Below are 27,649 nucleotides of genomic sequence, written 5' to 3'. Positions count from 1 at the left end.
AGTTAGTGCCATTTGAAAATTGACAATTAATTGGCAATTATGATTTTGATCACCATTTTGTCAACACTTTTCCTTTGAGTCTTGAAGGAGCTGCTATGATTTGTGTGTCAAGCCCAAGGAAAGCAGCGGGTGAATTCCTGTGTAAGCATGTGTGGAAGTTGTTGGTCTCCTGGGGTTTGTAATCTCTTCTGTTAGAGATGCTCCCTAACCTCAGTGTCATTATTTCTGAGCCACAAAAGGAATCTGTGCATGGCAAGATGCTGTGATTTACTTACCAGTACATGAGTTCAGAAGATGATTTAATTTCTTTAGCTAAAGATCTGTCCTCATCACACATTATTGTGCTGCAGGTGTCCGTAGAAAGAAATTTCTATGGAAATTATCTGGGGACTTCAAGAGTGAGCCAGAATTTTATTCTTTCAAATAGATAATTTCTCACAACCAGCCCATTTAGACACACTCAGTACATTCCAGCACATCACATTATACCCCAAAATGACAGTGCTATACCCCAAAATGACAGTGCCATCAACTTAAAAATGAACAAATCTATTATAAATTAGGGAGCCAAGTTACAGAAAAGATTGAGCAGCAAGAAAACTGATAACCAAACCAGTGTTTAAATACATTTCTAGTAGAAGCCAGCCATAACAAATGGACCTGGCAACAGTGCACATAGCTTCTCCTTTTTTTAACCCCCTTCTCTACTCTCACAATACACAAAGACCTGCTTTAAACGACTTAGGAGTTTATGATTTTCTAAATCACTTGCACAGTTTATTTTTGGGTCTGATCTTGTGAGGTACTCAATATCAGGCAGGGCAGCAGTAGCCTGACAGGTTTTTCCACCCAAGAGCAGACAGTTTTGGGTGGAACACGTGTAACCACCACAGGGCATGTAGAAAAGTGCTTCTTTAGCAAAGAATGTTTTTGATGTCCATAAAGTTCTGATGGCCCTCAGCTCCTGCAGACTCTGAGTGCAAATCTTTGAAGCTCAAGGGAAAGCACCCTTTGGAGTTTGGTTTTATAGCTGAACAGGTATCTATCTATCTGCTGTAAACTGAAATCTCAGGGCATGTTTGCAGCAGCAAGACTAATGTGAATGGGACTACTTAATTGTAAAAGTGAGGTGAGAAAACCAATCTTTGATATAACTGGAGATTTCTGCAGAATTCTCCTCCTTTGCAAAGCTCTAAGAATTTTGCTTTCTAACTTTTGAAAAATACCTTGAAATCATTATGATTTTCACAGAAAACTGTGACATTTCCTAGACTGTCTTTTTCTACAGGACTGCATGAGGGAGGATTGGGGACAGTGATAAAACCCAGAAATTTTCTCCCCCAAACTGGAAATACCAGCAGATCTCAACAGAGAAAATGAAAATATTTGTTGCTGCTCTGCCTCTCCTACTTTGTGTCAGTCTTAAGTAATAGAGTTAGTTTAAAGAATCAATCACTGCAATCCATCTCAGTAAAAATGTCATCTGAAGATCAGGTATGCTTAGCCTATGAATGAGAGGGGGAAAAAGTCTGGTGGTAAATTTTGGAAAACATTTAAGTATTTCTTCCATATATTTTCACTGTGGTGGAAGACAAATTGTATGTTAAAGCCCTGAATGTTACATTTTAAGGGTATCCCTTCAAGTTACAGTCACTGAGAACACTGTTTAAAATCTTAATTCATATTTTAATGCTAATTATGTACCAAACCTATAAAGCTGTCTACTCTACAAGGCACAGTTTTGCTGTACACAGCTGTTAGAAATACACATTTTTCAATCAAAATCAGAGACAACATCCAAACTGTAAGATGCAACCAGACACTCTTACCCTCTCCAAACAGTCTAATAAATAGATATAAATAAATATTGCAGAGCAATAGCATAAAGCTTGCACCAACAGAGGTATATTATTTATCTGTGACCAATAGCAAAAACTTGCTTTTACCTTTAGAAAGGATATTTCAAATTTCTTGCAATAAAGAAGGAAAAACAAAAACAAAACCAAACCAACCCTAAAGACAACTCTGAAATTATTGTGACAGGATCCAGTGTGTTTGTTACTTTACCAGTACCCACCAAGAGGTTTTTCAGTTTAAAGCTTTTTTAATGGGAATGCTTCTATCTTTGGCTGTACCACAGGAAGATGCTGCAAATTAGCACCATTCACAAAATAATGAGAACATCAAATCTTCTCAAAGCATGAGGTAAAATGATATTCAAAAAACAGTCTTTCAGTTTCCTCTTGTTTTTTCCAGTTTGAAAATCTACTGTATCACACATACAGCTGGGAATATTACCAATCTTAAATTGGCAGAATTATCTCAGATTTAAGAAGTTACTTAAATTAGGAGAATATCTGCATGCCTTTTTACCAATATCTACAAATGCATGTACAAAAAAGATAGGAGATGGTCCCTTTAAGCAAAAAATATATATTCTCAAGCAGCAGGATAAATGTAATTGAAATACACTCACAATATTTTCTATCAAATGTTGATACTAAAAACTCAACATTTTTTGTAGTCCTTTTATGGGATGGTTGTCAGGGAAGGCTTTAACTACTATAACATTTATTACACCCAACAATACAATTTGTGATGTGTTTTGTGAAGAAATTTTAAAGTATGCCCTACTAAAGTCTGCCCTGTAGTCCAATTGGGACTGAATTACTATTTTTAAATTATCCTTTTTTCTGATTTTAAAGACCTTAGTCTCTGATATACAGAAACTTTTTTGTGCATGTAACAGCTGTAAGGATAGTCACCCCTTTGATAATCCCTTAGCCTTTTACAAAACGCAGGCATTTAATAATGCTTTAATTTCTTGTTCAAAAATACACAGTGCAATAAAACTTATAAATACCTGAAAAATTAATTTCTGGCATTGCATTTACAGTAGTTTCAGCAAGTGCTCATATGTAGTTATTAGTCAAATGACTCTTCCTCCACCAGAAATAAAGACTAACCCTATTTTTATGAGATGCTTGTTTTCTGACTTTTCTCTAGTTGACCACGGCTTGGCTGTGCCAAAATATTAACAAAGCCACACAGAGATTCAGACTAACAGATGGAGAGTAAGGCTGTCTCAGAAATACTAAATGATGTCATCATGTTCCTCAGAAACTCTACTCTCAGCATTAAAATAAAATTCCAAGAGCATAATGGAGCTCTGATTTCCCTTTCACTGGCCCTGGTGCCTGTCAGACAGACACATTCAGTCCAAACCTGGATCCCAGTGGTCCTTTGAGCTCACAGTGAAATGACTGTCTCTGGTCTAAGCAAAAGACCTGCCTTGAAGCTTTTGATAACAAAATGACGTGCTTCCCAAATAAGTTGATTTAAAATTTGAATTCCTTCATTTTCCAGAAGAGCGGATCTCCGTGACAGGAAATACTGCTGAAAGGATGTTTGTTTGCACGTGGCTGTTTAAATCCTGCTCAGCTGATAACCTGTAGATAAAATAAGGCTTTCAAAGTGCTGGTCTTCTGCTCTTTCTTTCACTCTCTGCTCTTCTAAGGCACATACGAGTCTGTCCCTTTCTTCAACCACTTTCATCATCTCAGTAAAAATTTCATCCTCCTCGTTCAGATCCATCTCATCTTTAAGGCTGTCTAAAAGGCCACAAAAAAAGAAGTTTAGAACCAGATCACTGTTTGCATTTTAACTGTTGGTGCACAGCTTGAATTAACATTATCATCAATGACAAATGTAGTCAATAGCAGTTAGTATTGTTAAAGTTACAGCTCAGGAGAATTTTCTCCTGGATTTGGGCCACTTGAAGTTGATCATTAGGGTTCCTAGAGTCTATAGTAGATCTGGTACAAAATTTAGACTGGAAGTGATAGGAAAAGCACTACTTAATTATAGAAGCAATTAAGCTGTAGTTTAAATTTAGCTCACAAGGTAAAAATCCCTACATGAAATGTAGTACCTGTAAGGAAATGGAAAGCATTTTTCAGAAAATGTACTGAAACCTGCCATCACTTGCAATCCACATGCCTAGAGCAAATCAGGATATTTTGGGGTACTCAGTGCTATGGAAGCACTCTTCTCCCTGCATTTTTTTTTTTTCAAAATAAATTGCTTCTTTTCAAATCCCAAATGAAAGGACAAGCCCAAGCTGTAATCCCAAGTACTTCACAGCAGTCCCAAAACACTGTGGTGCCCAGCAATGCTGCATAAGAGCAGAAAATCTCTTCTCTTAGGTGACAGAAGAAGTCACTTTCCATTGGTGTCCACCATCAGCTGGCCTGGAGAGCTGCCTGAAGGAGCACAGGAGCCTCAGCCACCCTTTTTTGGAGCAAGCAGGGTTGGCACAGTCTGTCCCACTGTCCCCTCTGACTTACCATCAATGGCCATTTTCTCTCTCAGCTTTTGCTCCAGCCTGCTTTGGTGGTCCTCCAATTCTAGCTCTTGGGCTCTGGGTGCAGCAAAAAGTATGTTAAAGAAGCAGCTTTTTTTCAATGAAGACATATATGTTAACATGATTTCAATTCTGGGATTCTGTGTTGTGTTTATCTGGTATTTTCTCCTCATGGGCTGCCAAAGCTGAAAGGTTTGCCTGTGCCAACATCTCCAGAACAGCTCCAGGAGTACCACTGCCACCTTTTACATTAGGTATGGGGTTAAACTCCCCCAGGCACAGCAATGCTTAAGGCTTTGAATCGTCTGTGCTTTGCTGGTGGCACCCACATTGTAATTCTGCATAGGGCTGAACCCACACATGAAGGGCCTCCAGAGCTACTCTGGATTTTATTCCTCAGCTGTCTCAAATGCAGCACACAGCAAGGTGATCAGGTGTATTGTGAGTTGTGAGTACATTTTTCCCTCTCCCCTCCCATCTTTAATACTTTGTTCTTACTTACATAATCAGGAGCTCAGACTCATAACGCATTAATTTATTCTTCTCCATGACCAGCTCAAACCATTCATGTAGCATCTGATTTTCATCCTTTGTGCCTGAATCTGTGGGAAATAGGAGACTTCAGTGTGCTTTCTTTCCAATGCTTTTGCCAACTAAGTTCTCCTGTGTAAGCCTACATGACTCCAAAAATGGAGCTGGTTTTGGTGTGACTTACCCCAGTAATGGCTGAGTACAACAGGTAGGACATTTTTATCTCTTTTTGGTTGACAGTTGTGGCTTATTGCAGCTAAAGATGCATGGGATTTTAAAAAACTTGTGTCCTAAAGTTTTTCCTTTCAAATTATCACATATTGGGCACTATTTCTGTCTCTTAGCTCAGTGTCTCCTTTGACACTGGGCTTCAGAGCTGAACTGTGTCTTGGTGGATATTCCATTAACACCATCAGCCTTCAGGATGTGCACAGTGGCAGCTTAATCCCTGCTTCTTTAAATACATAAAGAAATATGTATTTCTTTTCCTTGCTGTCCTTTTTAACATCCTCATGGCTTCACATTTTCCATTCATTTTTTCACAAAAGAAAGCCACCCCATCTCCCTTTGATGCAGTTACAGCAACACTGGTGGCACTGCCAGCACACCTCCCACATCTGTTCTGCCTGTTCCTGCCTGCTGCCACACTTCAGAAACTCTGTCTCTCTAATAAAAGATTGTAGCTTGATTGAGGTAAGCAAAGATAATGCAGTTTGCAAAAAAACATTCATTTTCATAAAATCCACAAAAAGATGCAATAAAAGTAGCCCTTGTTTTGCCTCCTCCTCCATCCCACAGAATCCCCTTAAGTGTTCCCAGCGGCATTTTTCCCCTGAGCTTTTCAAATGTTTGTTACCAGCAATTTAAATACTTATTTAAGTCTGATGGAGCTCTTGATGCCTTCCAAGAGCAGAACAAACCAAAGAAGCATTTTGGATGATGCAGTTTGACAGATTTTTTTTAATAAGTTAGAGGGAACACAGTTTGCGAGTTTGTTTTGTGAGCCATGTTGGTTTTTCCCTACAGCATTGCTAAAGCAAACCTGTCCTGGTTTACCCAAGTCTCCTGACTGAGATCCATTTGAAAGTCAGCCATTCTTCTTATTACATCAGAGGCATTTCTATTTTCATCAATTTTGAGGGAATTGTACATAGGCTGTGGAGGAGTATTTACTGAACGCTCCTCTCAAAACCTGAACCTTCTCAGGTTGATGCTTCACTGTCCCTTCTTACAGTCATCACACAGTAAAGGGATCTTGGCCAGTTTGCACCTTTTTAGGTACAGTTAAACCTCATATTCCTTATTTCTACAGGCTTGCAACTGATTTCTTTTGACTCTGTTGAAAATTCTGAGACACCTCAGATATGTTTTTTGTGAAATCAAAAACTAGCTCCAACATGTGCAGATATTTATTCACCTTCCAAATCATGGAGACATTTCCTAACGTTCTCTCAACACTGGTTTTCTTCTTTACTATCATTGTTCATGACTTGATTAGTCAACTGAGCCCTTATGCTAATTTCAGTGGAAAACGTGTTTTGAGATTTTTATTTCTGTATTTTCTTGTAGGCAGAAGCTCTCCATAAGCCTTCACAAATGTCAGTGGAAAACAAAGCAATGGTACATCAGTGAGTTATTATTTGGTATTTTGAAGCAGAATAAAGGAAATAACGAACATGAAAAATTATTCATAGGACTGATATTATTTCTTCTCATTTTTGGGGGGTGGGGTTTTTTTTGGGTTTGTGGTTTTTTCCCTAATGCATGAATTATTGTCACTACAATTACAAGATCATCAAAACCTCATTTTGCTCATCAGTCTTCATGGCAGTTGTTTCGCACCCACGCATGTTCTCTTCTAATTCAGTTGAGGAGCTAATGAATAACTCCCCCTAACAAAGAGGCCATTCATCCCAGGCTTGCAGAATTATTAGAGGAGAGTTGCGTAAATGTCACTGCAAACTGCTGTTTGCAGGCCTGCCTCTAAATTTGGTTATTCACAACCTTTGCAGCTCAATATTATTGCTGAACTGTGATCGTTTTCTAATTACCTTAATAATACCTATTAAATCACTTGAATTGCATAAGCACAGACCTGCTTAAATACAACTTAACCTAATAAACACTGGTCATTCATTAAAAAGTAATGCTCATTATTTTTAGGAAGCTTGAACAGAATATTAAACTCAGCAGTTCCTGCATCATTACACACAAGTTATTGTGAGCAACAAAGCACTCACATTTTGTCTGGGGAGCTCATGGCTTCTGCACCAGAAGAGTTATTGAGAGACAGTAACATCCTACCTTTCAGTATCTGCCCTATTTGTAACTGGCCACCTACACACAAACAATCAACAGGGAGAAAAAAAACCAGTACTTTCACCTTAATGAGGGCAATCCAATTACCAGGGATGGTAAGAGAATGAGAAGCATCGATCTCTTGGCAGGCAGCCTTCTTTAGGAAATGTGATTGTCAAAACAGCAACAACAAGAAGTGGCTCTAGGCCATTTATCCTGGCATTCTGTGTCTATCCCAAGAGCTAGAAGCTTCTCGTCCCTCTATATTTTTGAGGCTTACAAAAAACAACCACCTTCATAAAAATCAGAAGAAAAAAGCTAACTCTGTAATTCTCACAGCCTTTCTAGCAGACTTTCTCACAGGCAGTGAGTGGGGTGCTGTTTGATAAAGGGTTATGATTTCATTTAAGAAAAAATAGATTATAAATTTTTAAATAAAATTTAGAATAGGCTGACACAGTCAATTCTAGGAAATTAGTTAATAAATATGAAAGGTTGGGTGAATGCTCTCTTGCTGAACTTAGTGTTCAGAACAGGGGTGAGAGCTGCTGTGAAATGTGGCATTCAAAAGACCAGCATGGAGGGGTTGGACTGGATTGCCTGGTTAAGACAACAACAAGATCAAGTGCCAAAACATATCTGGGTTTTGCATGTTGTGCAAGTGCCTGTCAGGAGAACACAAGGCTGCCATCCCCTGCCATCCTCTGGGGGAAGAGCTGTGCTGGTGGGGTCTGTGTGTGTGCCTGCAGGCTGCTGTTGCTATAGCATGGCCACTGGCTCTAATCATATTAATGGCATTTCACACTCCAGGAAAGTCATTAAAGACTCTGTTACTAGGCACGGGCTGCTGCTGGCTTGGTAACTGAGATACAGCTCCTGGAAACCTCACTGGTTCCCTCCACAAGATGAAATTTAGCTCAGGATGGGACTTAAATTAAAAAAAAAAAGTGTGGGGGAGGTGGTGTTGGGGGAAATGTAAATTCACATTTAATAGCATTGTCATTAATTCCAAATCTATGATAACCAACAGAAAATTTAAAGCATTCAATGTAAAGGTGCTTGAGCTAACAGAGAGTTTGAGAAAAAGGTTTATCAATCATTTTGGTCGTGCCAGTTATTGTTCCTTTTGGGATTTTGCACCAAACTATTTCCATGACAACCATTAAAACCCTGTGTTTTGAAACAGGTTAAAAATCCCACCACAGGTTAAAAATCCCACCACTAAACAAGCAAACTTCTTTGTGTACCTGCTTCTCCTCTCAGTTCTCTCTCCAGTTCGACTCCAAAAATCTCCAAAGTTCTTTGTCTTTCCTCCAGCTCTTCTAGCTGGCGCTGGATTGCCTGCAATTACAAAAATGTAATGATAGAAAAGCTACAGACACAGCTTCAAAATTCAGAGCCAAAAGATGGCCTCAGTTCTCAGAGAAACAGCTTGGAAAGGTCTCAGAGCAGTCATGGCTCCTGCCAACTCATTGAGTGTCCCAGGCACCTAAGCAATTCAAATATGTCACCAGGTGTCTGTCACAACTTTATGTAAGTATCACAGGCACCAAAAGAACCTCAGCTTTTTCTGAGTTTTAGCTCTCCCATTGTAAAAAAAGAGATCACAACATTTCTGTGTCTCACAAGGTGCAAAAAGTCAACACTTTCATATTCAGAGACATATATTGTGAGATACTACATTAGTAAAGCTCATATAAATAGAGAAGGTTTACAGCTGGAAAGCTCTGCTTGCTATTCTATTGTCCATGGGAATTTTGTTTGGTTTGCTTTCATATTTCACCAGCTTTTGACCCAGAAAGAAAAGGATCTAATAGCTGTGACAATTCAGTGGCACTTCAGGAAGGATTTCTACATCCATTGTCCATTCCCTTTGAAATAAGACTTTTAGAGGTGTGGTGGGGATAAAAAGCATGAAACACCTTAAAAGGTTGAAATGTCAAAGAGAGATGCTCAGCAGTTCCCATTTCAGGCTGTGTTAGGGCATTCCAAGCCAAGCCCTCAGCAACAGCCTAACAAATACAAAAGATCATTCAAAAAGTTTGGACTTCATTGTCTCCACAAAGCATTGAAACAAGAGTAGTCACATATGCATCTAATGTCACCTGGAGATCATTTACAATTCTCAGATAAAAAACTGAAACACAGCTTCTCTTCCCATGCATTGAGCAGGATACATCTGAGATCAAATTGTGCAGAAGTGCATGTACAAATCTTAAACTGTAATTGGAAATAATCACACATCAGTAGAGTGCAGAGCTTTCCTAGCATTCTCTGAATAGCAGGGCCTGTGTAAAATGAAGTGGCTCTCTGTCATTAAGGGGAAAAATGATTCACTTTCGTTGTTGTAGCAGGGAGAGAACAAAAGCCATAACTGCATTTTTGTATCTTCCTGTCATGCACAGAGGTAATGGCTGAGTTTCTTACATTCTACAGGGCTGATATTACTTCCCCTTTCTATCTCTCTCCCTCTTCAGTCCCCTTCTCTTATTTCCAGCCACTATTCCCTCTTGTTCTTCATGCACATATACAAAATCATGACGCCAATTATGAAGATCTCCAGGGACTGACATGAGTTTGGCACAGGCCCCTTCCTGCTGCTGCTGCTGCATTTCAGCACAGAGGGCAGAGAGCCATGCTGAGGAGTGAGGGGAGCTGCAGAGCCCCTTTGGGTCCCCCCGTCCTCACCAGGCACTCCTGGGGACAAAGGGACATCTGTGAGCTGCATTCTCACCTGTGCTTTGTGAAGCCTCTTCAGCTCCTCTTGTTTAATCAACTGCTTTGTCTCCTTCTCCAGCTTCCTTCTCTTTCTGAGAGCCTTTTTTGCCTATAAGAGACACAGAGGGAAAGAGAAAGGCAATCAAAGCACGAGTCTGCCATTGCAGCTTTCCTCCAAGCCCCCCCAGAACCAGGGAGCCATCGAGGGTGGGACTGACCCTGGGGACAGTCTGAGCCCATCCCCTGCCCAGAGCAGGCTCAGCTGCTGCAGGCAGAAGGGAAACAGCCATGTAGGAGCATTCACAGGCATTTGCTATGCTGCCTTTAAAGCTTTACAAGCTCCCAAGGCAGCCCTCAGCGGGTGTCAATAGAACATTTCCAAATCACAAAGCTGGCTGTATACAACATCCCACTATAAACAGGCATATAGAGGCTGGGGAAAGCACCAGTTTAAGGAAATGCAACCCATTTCCATTGCTGGAGCTATCAAGTGGTGAATTCACATCATGGGACACTACTTGAAGCCCTGTGAAACCTTCCCTAAGGCCATTGCTGTGCTGCATTACAGAGACTTTTGCTTTTCCCCAGGGCACTTGTTGCTGCTGTTGGGAGATCAGGACAGCACAGGGAATCACCTGCCAGGGAATCACCTGCCATTTCTCCATCTTGCCTTTGACCCAAGCTGTCCTGAAGTGCTTCAAGGCTGTGGTGTTCCCATTTTTGAGGAGGCAGGAGCACCACAGATGGGACAAAATTAAAAACTTACCCAGCCAGGAAGTCACTAAAATTATTCCCACCAAGTTTTGCCAGGTACAAATGGTGGCACAAAATAGCAGCCAGAAGTGGCATGAAAAGGGATGGTAGGAGGAGCTGAGAGAAGCACACCGAGTGGGGAATGTGCATCCAAACTGAACTGCTGGTAATGCCCACGTGCAACAGCTGCTCCTTCTTCCCCTTTCTGGCAGCTTTCCTGGAGCTCTGCCTTCTCCCTGCCCTGCTCCTGCCCTGCCTGAACTGCTGGGGTCACTCCTATCCAGCTTGCTCCCATGTCTCCCTTCTTTTCTCTATTTTATTTAAACCTGCTTTAATTCCCCATGACATTATTGTACTGCAGATTGCCTTTCCTGTAACAGGCAAGATGAATGAAGAATTCCTGCCATCCCAGCACACCCTGACACAGAGCCACTGGGGACAAGTGCTGCCACACATTGCTCTGCTCTGGCTCCACTTTTTCCATTCAAAGTCCCACTTGGCACTGATATTTTTCAGTCTTTTTCAGTACTTTGCTTTCCTTCCTCTTGCCCCCACCCCCAAATTAAAAGGTCCCCTCATACTATAAATTACATTTACTGATATCCTGCACAGGAAAGGGATATAACACCTTTCTGGTGAGCCATTCAGACAACAAAAGCTGTGTTTCCTCACCTCAGGGCTGGGTTGGAGGGTTCAGGGGGCTGTAGCCCCCAGCCCCTGCTGTCAGCCCTTTTGGGGTACAGGGCCTGGGGGGGATTTATCCTAATCAGCACAAGTGGGTGAGCCACAAACTGAGTGTTTTCCAGGCAACCTGCCTGCAGCTCTTCTCCAATGAATCTGCATTTCCCCAAAGGAAATCTGCATCTGTTTGGTTTGTTTTTTTCAATAGCTTGCTTGTTGGGCTACTTATTTAAGGCCACTTAAGGATCAGCTTCAAAGCAGCTTCAGTGAAACATTTCTGTTTGTCAGATGAAGACCTCCTCTGTCAGTGCTGGTATAACCAGGGGAAATTGAAGGTCCAAAGAGGCAAAGGAATTGTTGATGTTCATCAGTCTTAATGTAATGACATGTAACCTCCAATGTTCCAATCCCCACTTTGAGGAACCTCTGTGTGGCTTAGATCAAAATCATATGATGAATTTTAAATGCAGCCCAACTAGGGAAATACCTTTCTGTTTCCAACTCAAATTACCTTGTGTGTTAATGAAGGCTTGGATTCAAACTCCTCATCAGAGGATGAAGTAGAATAGTCAGCAGCTTGTTTTCTGACAGGTATGTGTTTATATCCTAAAACACAATAATAAAACGATCAGTGAAGCAAAAAATACTGTTCTTTAACTTAAACAGACACTTTGCACCTGCCCTGAGTTCCAATCAGCAGCACCTAGAGCAATTTGGACATTCAGCTGACAACACTAATTAAATTTTTTATCCCTGTCAAAAACTGTCTGGCCATATATTTTATTTTTTTCTAGGTACTCCAAACAAATAAATTAATTCCTTGAGCACCCTGCATGTAGCACGCTGTTCTGAATGCACTCAACATTCATTAAAATGTATATCTGAAGTTAGCCATATTACCCAAATGATTGTATAAGGCTCACTATACGGTGTAATTGAATGCACAAAGTCTGAGCCAGCTCTTAAACAAATTACCCTTATGTGGCTTGTAGCATCTGGCACCCATTTTTACTACATGACATCTGCTCAGTGTAAAATAGTTGGCGTCAGAATGTCTGGTCATATAAAAAAATCACAAATGTAATCAGAAGCAAATGGACTAAGAGAACAGGGCTTTATCACACAGCCTCATGCAACATAAATATTTCATTAATTATGTCTAAACAAATGTCACTTATTTTTCTGCTTTAGGAATATTATCACATCATTGGGCTGTTGATTAAAATGCCATAAGAAGTCAGGAAAATCTGTACATCACAACAATGCACTCCATAAGGAAAACTCAAAGTCTGCCTTTGGAAGAAACATGCTTTCAGAATTATAAATTAAATTACATTTAATTGCAGCAATTTTATCTTGCCTGTTTTTCCAGCATCTTGTTTCAACTGGGTGTAAATATTTGAATTTCTTCTTAATTTGTCTAATGCGTAGCTTCATTCTCTTTAATTCAGAAAATAAAACCTCTTTTGGAACATCTGTCTCTATGCTTCAACCTGCTGCAGGGTTAATGATTAACAGCTGGCCATCTTGGAAATGTACATAATTCAAAGCAAACACTGTTAGTTTTTCTTTGTGTCTACAAGGCAACAGTTGGCTTTCTAGGTGTGTTCAGATTGAAATCTCCTCCCCTTCTCCCAGTGTAGATATTTCTTCTTTGCCTTGCTCTGGGTCCCAGGGCTGAATTAGGACTTTTGCCTCCAGCCCTAATTTAAACTCAGGATCCATGAAACGTGTTCATCCCATTGTCCTCCCCTTTGGGTGATATCAATAATTTAGGAAGCATTACAAGGTCTGGAGGAGAAGCATCCTGCTCCATACAATAAGACAAACAAACAACAAAAATCCCCAAACCAAAACCCAAAAAAACCCCTCCAACCAAACAGGGTGAGACAGGCAGAACTTAGCCAACAGCTGTGAGAATTTGGACAAAACAAACATAACAATCTTCAAACTTAGGGACTTTACTGAGTCATTAAGATCTGACATTTAGAACTGCAGTGCTAAAGTTAGATGATAACAATTTGCCTCCAAATATGACAAGCCTAAAGCTTGAGCTGCTGCAGAACTGATCTCAAACATGTAGGTTCTTTTCCAAATATTAATTCAAGTCCTCTAGACTTGGGCTTTCACTTCCCAGGCATCTCATTCCTTCAGACTGGGAGTTATTTATTGCATATTTCTTATTTCCTGAGTACTCTAGCATCTCCCTCATTTCCAAATTAGCATATGTTGAACAAGCCCTCAGATGGAAGTGCAATGCTTTTGAGAACCTCTCCCTTAACATGAGCAAGGTACTCATGTTCCCAGGAAGCCTGAGGTCCCCTGGAAAACAAGGGAGCTGTGATGTGAAGAGCTCCTGAGGTGATGCCCTGTGTTAGATGTGGGAGCATTTCTGATTGTCCTGCAGATTCGCAGGGAAATCCAGCCCTGGAAAACAAGGGAGCTGTGATGTGAAGAGCTCCTGAGGTGATGCCCTGAGTTAGATGTGGGAGCATTTCTGATTGTCCTGGAGATTCCCAGGGAACTCCAGCCCTGGTGTCCATCTGCCTGCCACAGCTCACTGCCCTTTGCTCCCTGGGCTGTTTTTGTGCCATGCAGCCTGAACACACAGAATGTCTTGGAGCAGGAACTGTTCTGACAACATGATGCTGTATCCATCTCTTGGCTTCCTCCACAACTGCCCAAGACTGCATATTTTTGTAAAGTCATGGGATTAATCCTGACCACTGTAAGAACTTCGGTGTTTTACAAGAGAGAGAGATAAAGTTACACACATCTCCTGGGGCACTGGTGTGCAAAATGAGATGGAAACTGGTAGGAAATGGAAGGAATGGCCAGTAGGAATCCAGAAGAATGAGCAGCAGAAAGAGAGGACTTGGTTTCACATCTCTGCTTCTCCACAGATTTCTCATGTGGTCTTATGCATGTCATGAATTTCCTGGTGCTTCAGCTCCCCTTCTAAAATACAAAACCAGTGCAAAAGCAGTGTCCTCACTGAGCAGACACTGCAAACACACAGAGCTTCTGGGGCACAACAATGCAGTCATGGGAACCTGAAACATTTGCAAGCAATCCCTTGCCAGCCTGAGGGCGCACAAAACCAGCAAAGAGAGCTCACAGCACGTTAAATTTCCTCATCAGCTGAACTGGCTATCCTGCCTAAAGTATCAGTAATTAACATGGCACTTTGGCATTATTTTGAATTTCAAAAGGTCAAGTAGGCTTAGGAGAGAACCAGTTAGCCATCTGATTGAACAATTTTATTGATCAGTTTTTTGGGGGCAGTTTTACTGCACGTTGGAACACAAAGGAAGCATCAGAGGACAAAAGCCTTAAAGATATTTATGCAGTAAATAAAAAATCTGAAATAGGTGCTGGGAGTACTTTTATCCCTTAAAGAAATTTTCTGAAATTTGTAGTAAATTTCAAGAGAGGAAAATAATAACAAGAAGTGTGTGCTAAAGCTTGTCATCCATCACTTCATGGCTAAAGTTTGCCAAGCCTGGGCCTCTGACAAGGGCCTGTATGAGACAGAAATGCCATTTCTGAGAGTCAAACAGGACTCAGCTCTTTACTAGTTTTACTATATACAGATTTACTCAAATATGAATGTTTTAAAAACTTCAGAGAGCTACAATGTTGAAACATTGAAGATAACATTACTGGGCAAATGACTAGATTAGAGCTTCATTTGCTTTTTTTTCTAAACAGACCTTGCATTGCCTATATTCAATAATTGTAATAATTTAACAATTTCTCTTCTGGCTTGGACAGCAGAGGAATCCAACACGTTACATCAGCATGGTATTTCAAAATATTTTCAGCATAAATCAAGTATAGCATTATTCAAACCTGCAAGAACTTTTCCCATTTCAGTATGAGCCAACATACCAATTACTGCAAAAATATTTCACACCTGAATCTGTGCTGCACTTAATTCTTTCTGAGCCTCTGCTCACATCACTCAGACTGCTCTTGGTCTGGCATCAATATTTCTTGGACTTGTCTGCAGTTTTAATACTAACCTTGCTCTAACAAGCAAACAAGAAAATTGATACCTTTTAATCACTGCCCACATAGACTCACAAATAGGTCAGAGGAGGTCAATAAGGTGCTCTCTCGTCTCAGATTGAACAACAGGGGGATATTAATGACACTGCAAAGCTCCCAAAAGTATGTCCACAGTGGTCACTGACAGCAGGGCTGAGGAGACACGTGCTGAGGAAGCACAAACACAGAGCAAAGCTTCTTGCTGCTGCAACCCTATTGCTTCAGCCTCTGGTTCCTCATGCAGGGAAAACAAATGTACTCTGCACTGCCAAAACTGGAGCTTTTGGTGCTTGTCCTTCTGCTTGCCTGCTCCAGTCCCCCTTCCACAGCCCAGTGTCACTGCAGGAGCCGCTGTGCCCAGTGTGCCACTCTGCCTTGCCACCCCTGACCCAAACATGTCCCAGCAGCAGGGAGCAGCAAACCAAACTCTGGTCCAGCAAGCTGCTTCTGCCTCCAAGTCCACTCCACTCCTTTAAATCTGTAGCAACACCTAAACTTTAGCCACAAAATTGTAGGAAATACCTAGAAATGAAACATAGCACACCTCAGGTGTGTGCCTGCATGGGCATGCACAGGTCTTTCAAAGGTTAAGTGCTATTATGCAATAATAATAACAATGATGATGATGATAACAGTAATAATAATAGTAATAAAGTAATTCCTCTGGTGTCCTCACCTGTGAAAGGATAGCACAACCTCTCTGGAGAATGGTCCTTAAGGACAGGCAGAGATGACACCAAGGAATTCCGTTCCCTCTCATGAGCTTTGCTTCTCAGTCTGTTGAAGAGTGACCCTTTCTGTGCACAGTCACCCAGACTGTCCTTGGGCTCTGCAGATGAAAGGGGAGTGGACTTTTCCTTACAGACACATATTTCATCCATGGGAGTCCCCAGAGGACTGTCCTCAAAGGTGAACTTTTCTAGGAGTCCTGGGACCTCCTCCATCCTAGTGCAAGCTGGTTTCTGAGGTATATGGGCTGTCCTGGAGGGCCTGTGGGGTGTGAAGGATACCTCCTCCCTGGAGTCCCTTAGAGATATCCCTTCTGAACCCACAGAAGAATGAGACTGATTTGAGTAAGGGCTCCCATCTCCTACATATTTTCCTGCCCACTCCCTTGTTTTAGGATGCTGTGACTGAGTGTTATTGTTGTTCCTGTTCCTTTGGCTCAGGGAATACCCAGGAGCGCTGGGGAAGCTGAAGAAGGCTTGTTCTGAGGAGGCTTTGACTTTGCTGTCCAAGTCCTGCTTTAATCCTTCTGGAGCTGAGGTCAGAGGCTCCCAAATGGACCTTCTGATGGCATTGGCTATGAGCCTCAGTGGGGACTTTGGCTGGGTGGCTGCATGCTCCCTGGACACCACATCTGGAGCCCTCAGAGCACCCTTGGTGTGCACTGATGAAGCTGGTGGAGAACCATCTGCAAATAGGGGCAGCTGTCCAGGGCAGCCAGGGCGTTTGAACACTTCTTTTGTCCAGGCAGGATCCCTTTTGTCCAGAGCCATGGGGGCTCTGTCCTTTGCCCAGCCTGCACTGCTCCCTCCTGGCTCTGGCCTGTCTGAGCCACACAGGGGCTGCTGCTGCTGCTGCTGCCTCTGTTTTGCCTCCTTAAATTCTCGCTCAAACTCCTCTTCTGGGTGCCTGCTGGCTTTGCCATCTTTCTCTTTCAAGTCCAGAGATGACAGTGTGTTTGTCTCCCTGTTAAGGTGCTCTGGTTCAAAGGTGTATTTCCATGTTTTTTCCTTCCAGTCCCAGGCTGAGCTGTCACTGTCTGTGTCTTCAGGCTCAGGAAAATCAGCAGCCAGTGTCTGATTCCCAGCAGGGCTCTGTGGAGAGCCCGTGGTGCTGCTCTGAAAGGGACAGTGGGGAACACAGCAATGGGTGTCTTCAGGCATCTCCCTGGCTTTTTCTTTTCTTTGAAACACCGGGCTGCAGGGTTTGAAATGTCCTCTTGGAATTTCTGGTGATTTCTTGTAAGAAGCCAACTGTGAAGTGCATTAAAAAAAATTATTTTAGGGATATAAAAACATTGATCTGTGTAGCCTCTATTTTAAAAAATATTTTATTCCATTTTAATCTCAGCATAATAGTAAAGAACATAATGTTTAATTTATACACAAATACATGTGTAGATGATAATGTGAGAAAAGCTTCTCTCCCTAAAGGGCTAATATTTCTCTAGGAGTAGCAATCTAATAATAGTGGAAATTTTAATAGTCTAAAAATAATGCTATTCATCTTTAAGAATTACCTTTAATATTTTCTTTAGAAAGAAACAATCCTATCTCCAGGAAAGCAGACAAGAGCAGATCTGCTCTATTCCCCTGTGCACTCCAGTTGCATCACCTTAGAGTTTTGAGCAAGCAAAAGAGACCATTATCCATCCTCTCCAAATTTCTAACAAACACTACCTGTTTATGTAGTGCAGGTAGGAATGGAAGAAGTGACCCAGGAAAGATTATAAAATGTAAAATGGTAATTTTATACAATTAAATTAGTTCCCTCTCGTGGTAATTTTTCCTTTGGTAAAGGCTTAAATTCATTACTCCAGCCACCAAAATCTTCTGCTAAAGATAGTAACAGGGATAAATACCCACTTTATGTAGCCAGCAGAACAAAACTAGAGTTCTTCCTTCCTTCTTAAAAGGGAGGCATTTTATCATCAGTGCTATGTGATAATGGATGCTGTGAAGATTGAATTCCTGCTTCCACTTCTGTGCCAGATACCCAAATTCACATGGGTGAAGCCATTAATCTGTCTGACTTTTCACTTCCCAGAAGCAGCAGAAGCAAGGCAATAATGATTGCACTTTGTTTCACGCTTCTGTTTGATGACTGAAGTTGTTACTGGCCAGGATTTTGGAATTAAAAAAAAAAAACAAAACGTAAGAAACAATAAATAAATAAACACCCTGTTAATCATTGCTTTCCAGAGTAAGGAAAAGGGCTGGGAGCAGTGCTGGTAGGAGCTGAATGGGGTCAGGCAGTGCTGTGCAGCTCTGCTCCCCTGGGACCTTCCCTTCCTGGCCCCATTGTCCTGCACCGGATCTCAGCCACCACCATGGACGTGGAAGAGTTCATTTCTTTCCTAGCACAGAGGTCAAGTAATTTCAGTCCTGTTTAACCCAAGGGTGAGGACAAGTGTCCAGGGCATGGAGGATGTGGGCTGGTCCCTGCTCCACCTGGCTCCAGGGACTCTTTGCTCAGGATGGGCAGCCAGGACTCCTGCTCTGCTGCACTCACGGCAGGCCCACCCTTCCTCATTCTTAAAAAAACTAAAAACAAAAGGCCTTCAGAAAACACCATGGAAATCTGAGATCCTGAAGGACACAGAAGATGCTCGTGAGCAGTGGGAGATGTGAGGTCCTTTTCCAGCCTAAACTATTCTGTGACTTTATGACTGATGCGACAGATTAGTGGCTAACTCCTTGTGTGACTGAGGCCTGAGTCTCGCAGACACCTGATTTGGGAATGATCACATCAAATCCAAGTCTCTTCCCTCTGTACAGCACAAGTCTGGTTCCACCCTCAGTGGTCACTGTGAGGACCAAAGCTCTTTAAAGGAGCAGGGACAGCTTGCTGAGAGTCCCAGCCATCCTGCTGTGCACAATTCCCTTTGTACCTGTGTCTGGCAGTGCTCCTCTGCAGCACCACCCTGGCAGCTCCCTGAGCTCTCCTTCCCGTGTGGCCCAGGTTTCTTGCTTGACAGCAGAGGAAAGCCTGCAAAAGACACAACTTTTACCTTCCCATTGGTATTGGCTTTGTCTAAAATGAAGCATGCAATTGAAAAAGAAGAGCAGAAGATTAAACAGCCTCCTGGGTAGAGTTAAACCTGAAGAACTGACCTGCAGCATTGAAGTTTATGGCCTCACTCACATATGTGTGTGCCTGCTGTGCCAAACACATGTTGATATTTTCAGTTCAGGACCTGAACTGCTTCCACTTCTGGGCTGGATGTAGTGAAGCAGCTTTGGAGCTCCAGGAAACTTCTGGAAAGCCAGTCCTCTTTAGAGGGCCTTCAGGCTTCAGAAGCAGTCAAAGCAACCTGTGATTTTTGAACTTTGGGTAATTCCAAGAAATGAAGGAAATGGATGACTCCTGAGAGGGCTTTTGTCCATCAGAATGGGGACAAAATAGGAAATACATCCACCTGCAGGCAGCAGGGACAGAAAAAAGTCTCCCAAGTCAGGACAACAGGCAACACGATCTGCTGGGATCAGGCAGGGTAATTAATTACTAAAGGAGGCAACACCCACCTGAAGGGAGGCAGGAGAACTTTCCCTACTTGTGCCTATGGGAATTTTACATAACAAATAATCTTTGGACAAACAAAAGTATCCCTGATCCAAGATATTATTGTGTCCAGCTATAACATGACAAGTACATTCACAGCTCAGTCATTAACTCCCAAAGCCAAGCATTAGTCTATGGGGAGAATTCCTGCCCACCCCAGCTCTCATGGGCACACCTGAGAACATTGCTCCACACAAAGCCACAGCCCCCACCTGTCACAGGGAAAACAGCTTCGTTCCCACCAAGATGCTGAACCTGTATTTTCAGCTTTGCTTTCAAAACAGGATTTAAAATTTAAAAAAAAAAAGTTCCCTAGGGCACTATCATGATCTTGTTGGCCCCAAATCCCAAGATAAATTAGGAGCACGGCGTTCCCTGTGGCCGTGCATGGGGATTAAAGGTTTTGAAAGGTAATATCCTGCTCTGAGCCTTTCAGCCAATATAGCCATGACACTGATTTCCTCTCCTTGGCTGCCTACCCTGTGCTGTTTATGAAACATATGTGTTTGGGGAAATATGCCTGAAAAGGAGACTGAGGTTTTTTTCATGTGACTGATGATCACATGAATTCCTTTAATCAAATTGGATTAAATATAGAAACTATGACTTACAGTCTTCCTCCAGAGAGTAAAAAAAGCTTTTATTCTTCTCCCAGTGTATGCTGACTGTGCTTTACACCTCATTTTAACAGCGTACTTGAGCTGCAGGCAGACTCATGCTGCACATTGCTTCCCTCTCAAAGGCTTTTAGCTCCCTCTACAGCCCTTGAGGCACACGGAAGATTTTAACAGAATGATGGAAAAATTAATTGGCAAACCTGTAAGTAATGCCCTTGCTGAGAACAAGCTGAAAATCAGTCAGAATTAAGAGTGACACCCCCTCCAGTCTTCTCTGCTTTCCTCTCTAACAATCTTTCTTACCCCACACACAAACCTGGATCAAGAATCATCATTGATTGATCTTCTGAAAACTGAGATCAATTCAGGCGAGACTTCAAACCCAAGCCTGTGGTGGAGCCACACTCTGCTGTCTGTGCCAATTCCCATGTGCTTTACAGCGCTCCAGAGGCAGAGCCAAGGCTGGCAGGGATGCCAGGAGACCTTGGGGACACCCTGTCCCACCTGCTCGTGCCAGGCATGGGGCAGCCTCCCTGAGTGGGACACCCCAGGAGCCTCTCAGAGCACGGCACAGCCTCCTGGCACAGGCAATCCCAGGGCATGCAGCCCTGTCTGTCTGTCTGTCTGGCACAGCTGCTCTGCAGGGACAGACCTTCATAGAGCTTGTGGGAGCCTCCTCTCAGGGGCATGGAATGGCTCTGTGTGTGCCCTGCTGAGATTTACTGAGTTATCCTGAGGCACCCAGGCCTCCGGGGCACTGTGGGTGGGCAGTGACAGTGCTCATGTGCGCCTGATTGAAGGCAAGGCTGATGCCAAGCAGAGGAAATGCATCTTATCTCATCATTTGAGATATAAAAATTCATCCCACAGCACAGGGACTTGACAATAATCTCAAAGCTTTGTTGTGCATTCAAAGCAAGCTGAAATCTTTTCAGCCTTCTGTAAGTATCCTTTCTGTATCTTTAGTATAGCATTCTTTAATATAATGTAGTATCATAAAATAATAAATTAGCCTTCTGAGAATATGGAGTCAGATTCATCATTCCTGCCTCCTTCTGGGGGGAACCCAAATACAACAGAGCCCAGCCCAGGAGGAAGGTTACCTCTGGGAGGGGTGACCACACTGTGTATCAGAAATTAATAGAGCACAATCTCTATCAAAATCACTGCATTCCTGTGTGACTCCCACAGGGAAAGGCAGGTCAGCCCAAACCAAGGAAAACTGCTAGAGGACAAGAACCACTAACATTTATTTTCACCATCTCACCTCTTGGGGTTGGCTTTGTCCCTTTCACCAACGCAGAAATATCACCTGGGTTTATTTCCCAGCAGAAAAGAGGTGACAGCACCAGTGGGAGTGTGCCAACAGGCACCTCCAGGAGCTCTTCCAGTGAGTGACACCAGGTCAGCCCCAGAGCCACACCTGGTCAAACGCAATCAGTGCAGGCAGGCTAGAGACAAAACCTGCACCTCTGGGACAGGACTGTGTGCTCCCACCTGGAGAATGAAGTGGACACCACCTGCTGATGGGTGCAGTCACACAGAAAGGGAGTTTGATCTTTTGAGGGTAAGAAAATGGAAAGAAACTTTTGGTGCGTTTTAGATCTCTGTTTTCTCAACTAGTGACTCAAAATACAAAACTAGTAGTGACTAGCGACTCAAAACCACAGAAATTCTAAAGGAGAGGAGGGAATACAGACAGCTAAAGGACAGGAAAACAGCATGAATAGAAGATACAATCACTTCTCAGGTTCTACTCACTCGTTTGGATTTTTCTCCTCCAATTCTGATACTTATTTAACGCCGTGGACTGGAAACTGTTGGCTCTCTGGAGCGCTGGGCAGAAGCAGAGGGGACACATTAGGGTCAGCTAATGCAGCACAAGCCGGAGAGCAAACGTGGAGCTGGGGAGAACAGGAGGGTGGAGGAGCAGAACCCCAAATTCCCGGGGCAGGGGCTCCGTTCTCCGAGCAGCTGCAGCCGGGAGAGGGCAGCGCGCATCCACAGGGATGCAGGAGCAGCTCCGAGCCCTGCCTGACCCCGAACCCAACAGGGATGGGGCAGGAAAACAGCCCAGCAAACAGGGATGGGGCAGGAAAACATCTCAGCAAACAGGGATGGGAGCAGGAAAACAGCCCAGCAAACAGGGATGGGGCAGGAAAAACACCTCAACAAATATGGATGAGAGCAGGAAAAACACCTTAGCAAACAGGGATGGGGCAGGAAAAACACCCCAGGATGGAGCAGGAAAAACACCCCAGAAACAGGGATGGGGCAGAAAAAACACCTCAGCAAATGGATGGGGGCAGGAAAAACATCCCAGCAAACAGGGATGGGGCAAGAAAAACATCTCAGGAAATGGATGGAGCAGAAAAACACCTCAACAAACAGGGATGGGGCAGGAAAAAGACCCAGCAAACAGGGATGGGGCAGGAAAATAGTCCAGCAAATGGATGGGGGCAGGAAAAACACCTCAACAAACCGGGATGGGGAAGGAAAAACATCCAGAAACAGGGATGGGGCAGAAGAAACACCTCAGCAAATGGATGGGGCAGGAAAAACATCCCAGCAAACAGGGATGGGGCAGAAAACATCTCAGCAAACAGGGATGGGAGCAGGAAAAACCCCCAGCAAACAGGGATGGGAGCAGGAAAACAGCCCAGAAAACAGGGATGGGGCAGGAAAAACACCTCAACAAATATGGATGAGAGCAGGAAAAACACCTTAGCAAACAGGGATGGGGCAGGAAAAACACCTCAACAAACAGGGATGGGGCAGGAAAAAGACCCAGCAAACAGGGATGGGGCCAGTGGGAAACTGGGGATGAAGAGGGACAAAATCCTTTGGTGGTTACATGGAGCCACACGCTGCTGGGCACCTTTTGGGTCTGCTGCTGTCCTTTTGCCTCAAACAAGGGCTCCTTATTCAAGAGGGGATTGAAATTGCTGTGTAAAATCCCCTCTTTTCTGCTAGGATTAAAAATGCATGTATGGACGTGGGAGTGGTGGGAGATGGGAAGAAACAAACACTGGCAGCCTTTTATTTTCTGCAGAACCATGTCTTTGGCTGTTTTGAGCACATCTTTTAGTTGTGACCAGCTCCAGAGAAGAGTTTCTTTCCATTTGAAGGCAGATTGCTCCCGAACCTCTCCCCACCTCCCTGCTAGCTATGTCCTTTCCTGCCTGTGCTTTCACTGCATACAAAACCATGCAGCAGCTACCTGTAGAAACCCAGATTGTTGCAAGCAGAGCTCTCCAGTGATTCCCAGCCTCACCCTAGCCCAGGCAATGCTGCAGATTGCCTAACACCACCCTAACATTTTACTGGTGGGAAAACATCCATCCCACCCCTGCAAACCAAGCACGAGGCACAGCTCCTCCAGGCTACCCTGCACTGTGGGAATGGTGCACCAAAAAGGCAGAAACCCCCCAAAAGACAACCTGGCCACACTGCAGGGAACGGCCTCCACTTTGAAAAGTCTCCCCCAGTCCTGTCTGCACCCCCAGAGAGGCTGCTGGAGAACCCCCACGCCAGGGTACTGCTTACCATCAGCCACTTTGGATGTTTTGGAGCTTTCCTGGGGCACCGTGGGGCTCCTGATGAGCGATGCCCACCTCGGGATGGGGCTGGAGCAGGCGGGGGGCGAGGCTGGCACCGAGGGATGGGCTTCACCCACCTCCGAGCTCGAGGAGCCCCCGGGCACATCCAGCTCCAGCTCAGAGCTACAGGGAAAAGGAGAGAAAAACGCGTGGTTTGTGATTGGCTTTTGGCAAATATTGAAATGAGTATTAAATGGGTTGTGTTAGAAAGTGATGCTGCATTAATTCTCTTAAGTATGTGGTAAATATAGTTTTAGGTTATAATGTGAAAATAGAAACTGTGCTATGTAAGATACTTTTTTTTAAAGGGAGGATTCGCAGTGAGATAGCAGCCACAGGACACCTGAATCTTTCAGAGAAAGATAAAAAGAATTTATCGCCCCATTATCAGAAGAAATTAACAACTTCCCACCTCACTCTGACGCTGTCAGGATTCAGAGGAAGAAGCTGACACTGCCCAGACAGAATCCTGTGTTTGAATGGAATTTATGCATCATGTATAAGGTGTATGAATATGCAACAGGCTGTTGCTTTTAAGGGTTAATCCTTTGTTAACGTGGGGCCTTTTTTGGGCTTGTGCTGCCCAGAAAGAGGCACCCAGACTGTCCATAACTCTTTGTCTCTATTGTCTCATATTGTCCTAATCCAAATTGTCCAAATTTTTATCACTCTAATTGTATTACTATTTTTATAACCATTTTATTACTATTAAACGTTTAAAACTTTAAAAACAAGTGATTGGCGATTTTCACAAGGGCAAGATGGAAGTGGGGCATTTCAGGGGGTGCAACCAGCACCAGCATGAGCCCTGACAGCAGTGTGGGTGTTTCAGAGGAAGAGCTGCCTGGCAGCCAAAGCTGATGGCCTCATTTTCCTCCTTTCATCACCACGATGCCAGGACTGTGATTTGCTGTGGGTGGTACCCAGCTGAGCATCCCCATTGCCATCAGAGCCTGGATTTGCACCCACAGCCACAAGGTTCAGCACCTGGGATCAATGCCCTCAGTGAAACCCCTCAGTGCTCAGGCAGCAAGGCCAGGCACTTCTGCCTGCAAGCATGAACTGAGGGAAACTGCATTTGCAGCGCTGGGATTGTCCTGGAAACAATGCACCCTGCCCTGCTCACATTTTTCCTGCAGATTTGTGAAAATATGAGGAGAAAGGAGCCTGGAGGAGAGGCGTGAGGACAGCCACAGGCCCAGCAAGCAAGGCTGAGTCAAGAAGCTGGAGAAAATTGTGAGCATGAGTCTAGAGAGAGAGGATTGAGTGAAGCTACTTAAGCAGCCTTCAAATGTGCAAAAGGTGTGTGTAGGAAAGAAGGAAACAAACTCTGCTCATTCCTGGGAACCACTGAGTCAGCCCATGGAACAGTGAGCAGCACAGGGAGGCACCTGAGCTGATCAGAGGCAGATTATGGCATCCCTTTGAGTAAATGTAATTAAAAATGCACCACACAAACACACCGTGCACATCCTGACCTTGCCTCAGGGCACAACAACCTTTTGAGGTGATTATTAGCCCTTTTTCTAGTAACCAGGCCATTTCTTTCATCTCTGAAATCCAGGCTGTAGGGAACAGACACCATCAGCCCTTCTGATGTGACCACATTGCCATTGCAGCCACACGAGTGCACTGCAGCAGGATCCCTCCCAGCCTCTTTTGCATGCCAACAATATTGCCAACCTAATCTATTCCCACCTAAATCTATTCCTGTGATGATTAATAGCTGTGCCTCAAGAGAAGAGGAGCTCACACCGTGAGCAGTCCTGCTGGCATGGCAGGAGAACGCTGCTCTGTGTTTATACAGAAGAAAGCAGGGTTTTGTTGTCACAGCCCAGCAGGAAGAAGAGGAAGAGGAGAGGCTGCAGGCCTGTATAGAGGCACACATTTGGGTTGCACCCACCAGTGCTGGCCCCCAGCTGCACCCAGATCCAGCCAGCAGTGCAGGGAGGCCAGGGCAGGCAGGACAGCAGGGAAGTGAGCACCTCTCCATGTGCACTGCTCTCTGAACAGCAGGCTGAACCACAGTGTCCTTGAATGTCATGCTAAAACACACTTTTTAAGCTGACTTTCAAGCAAAGTCAACCATACAGATAGATACAGACATATATATGTAGAAGTATAAATATATGAAGGCTTTGACCCTGTGTGAGACCCGGTGTGGATGGAGAGACACCACACTGAGATTGGGCAGAACGCCACACCAAAGGAAAGGAAAAAGCCCTGCCATGAACATTGATTGATATCTTTCTGTTTTAAAGAGCAAAACATGTATTTTCCTTGGCCAGCAAGGAGGTAAGTGCTTTAGTATGAGGTTTCTCCTCTTGTCTCTGCTGGAAAGGGGGGTCATTATTCACATTATTCAAAGCCTGAACTGCACAGCTGTCACTGCTCATTTTCCCAGTCCCACCGAGTTCCCTGCAGCCAGCCCAGCAGTGCCATGTGTCACTTGCTGTTTCTCTTGTCCCCCCCTTTCAGGCAGGGACTGTCCTGCTGGAGCAGAGGGGGCAGTGGGACATTCACCCTGTGCCACTGGCACCCTCTGCGCTGTCATCCCTGTGCAGGTCCTGCTGTCCAGCCCCAGGGGAAGGAGCTGATCCCTCAGATCAGGGCATTAGCTGGCTCCCATCACTGCCTGGACACCAGGAGCTGCAGGGTGCTAGCAGGGGATGCAGCACCTGCTCTGCAGGGGAGCTGTCAAACAGGCAGGAAACCCTTCCCTGTGTTCTCCATTTCCTCATGGACAGGCTCATCCTTCCCTGTAAGAGCACCCAGCACTGACAGGGCACAAACCCCATTTACAGCCACCTCAGGGAACAGCAGAAGGTTGCATTTCTCAGAGCCAGGCTGCTCCCCAAAAGCTGAACACAGCACCACAAGTGGGTGTTTGGAGGGTGTCAGGAATCTGAATGAGCTTCCCAGCAGAGCAGCAGTGTTTGCAACAGTTGGTCTCTTGGGTTTGCCTTTTCTCCTTTTTGTTTTTCACTTCCCCTCTTACTGTTTAGTTCTCAGTAAGGAAAAGTGCTTTACTCAGGGGAAACCAATCTAATCTTCAGATGGAATGAACTGCCACAGAACCCTGCCCAAAAGCAAATATATTCTCAAGAGTATGTAGAAATTGGGCTTCCTCTGACAGCTCCCCCCAAGGTTCATCAGATTTCAGATTTCTTAGGGATGGGCAGGCTCTCAAAACCCAGGAGAGGCCCAAGGTGGGAGGTGGCCACGTCACAGGATGCACCTTTTGCCATAACACACCCATTGCCCAAATCCCAAATCCCTGTGTAACAAAAACTGTCCATTCCAAGAGCTGAACCCAAGCTGATCACAGCAATGTTTTACCCTCTGATCCAGGCCCCTGTGTGGGATGGGAATGTTTGAACATTTCCTGCAAAGTGATTCATGTGCCTTGTGGGGATTTATGGCTGCGGTTAAGAACAACAGTTATTCTGAGCATTTGTGGGGTTTTTTTTGTTTGGTTCTTTTCTCCCACCCTCCTTTGTTGTACATACATCCAGTACTATATTATGCTATGATTTTCGTTAGCATTCCACAGAACCTGAAAGGCAAATTATCTCATGTAGCTGTAGTTGGCTTTTGAGGTCCAGTTCATAGCCTCAGACTGGTGACCAGATTTGAAACCAGAGCCAGGGTGTGGAGTGCAGGATGCCCCAGGTGGGAGTGGCACCCACAGGATGCATGATAACAACCCTTGCAGATTCAATCCTGTGTATCAAACGTCCTGCCAAGCAGCT

The 27,649-nt window shown here is 44.0% G+C and overlaps 1 protein-coding gene across 8 annotated transcripts in view; it reads right to left on the bottom strand.

The window, feature by feature from the left end:
- Positions 1 to 391: 391 nt before the first annotated feature.
- The window catches only part of MICAL2 (microtubule associated monooxygenase, calponin and LIM domain containing 2), a 219,064-nt gene continuing 191,806 nt past the window's right edge, over positions 392 to 27,649 (bottom strand). For all 8 annotated transcript variants that reach the window (XM_064715723.1, XM_064715715.1, XM_064715721.1 and 5 more), the window contains 10 exons: positions 23,845 to 24,020; positions 22,060 to 22,134; positions 19,011 to 19,108; positions 16,071 to 17,373; positions 11,856 to 11,950; positions 9,927 to 10,019; positions 8,440 to 8,533; positions 4,866 to 4,965; positions 4,347 to 4,420; positions 392 to 3,611 (listed from right to left, as the gene is read on the bottom strand). In XM_064715723.1, coding sequence (XP_064571793.1) covers positions 3,427 to 3,611; positions 4,347 to 4,420; positions 4,866 to 4,965; positions 8,440 to 8,533; positions 9,927 to 10,019; positions 11,856 to 11,950; positions 16,071 to 17,373; positions 19,011 to 19,108; positions 22,060 to 22,134; positions 23,845 to 24,020 — 2,293 coding nt within the window. In that variant the 3' untranslated portion in view covers positions 392 to 3,426. The remainder of the gene's footprint in view (positions 3,612 to 4,346; positions 4,421 to 4,865; positions 4,966 to 8,439; positions 8,534 to 9,926; positions 10,020 to 11,855; positions 11,951 to 16,070; positions 17,374 to 19,010; positions 19,109 to 22,059; positions 22,135 to 23,844; positions 24,021 to 27,649) is intronic.

The sequence above is a fragment of the Zonotrichia leucophrys genome, chromosome 5, assembly GCF_028769735.1.
Source record: "Zonotrichia leucophrys gambelii isolate GWCS_2022_RI chromosome 5, RI_Zleu_2.0, whole genome shotgun sequence".
Lineage (NCBI taxonomy): Eukaryota > Metazoa > Chordata > Aves > Passeriformes > Passerellidae > Zonotrichia > Zonotrichia leucophrys.
This window is presented reverse-complemented; position numbering and strand designations above follow the sequence as displayed.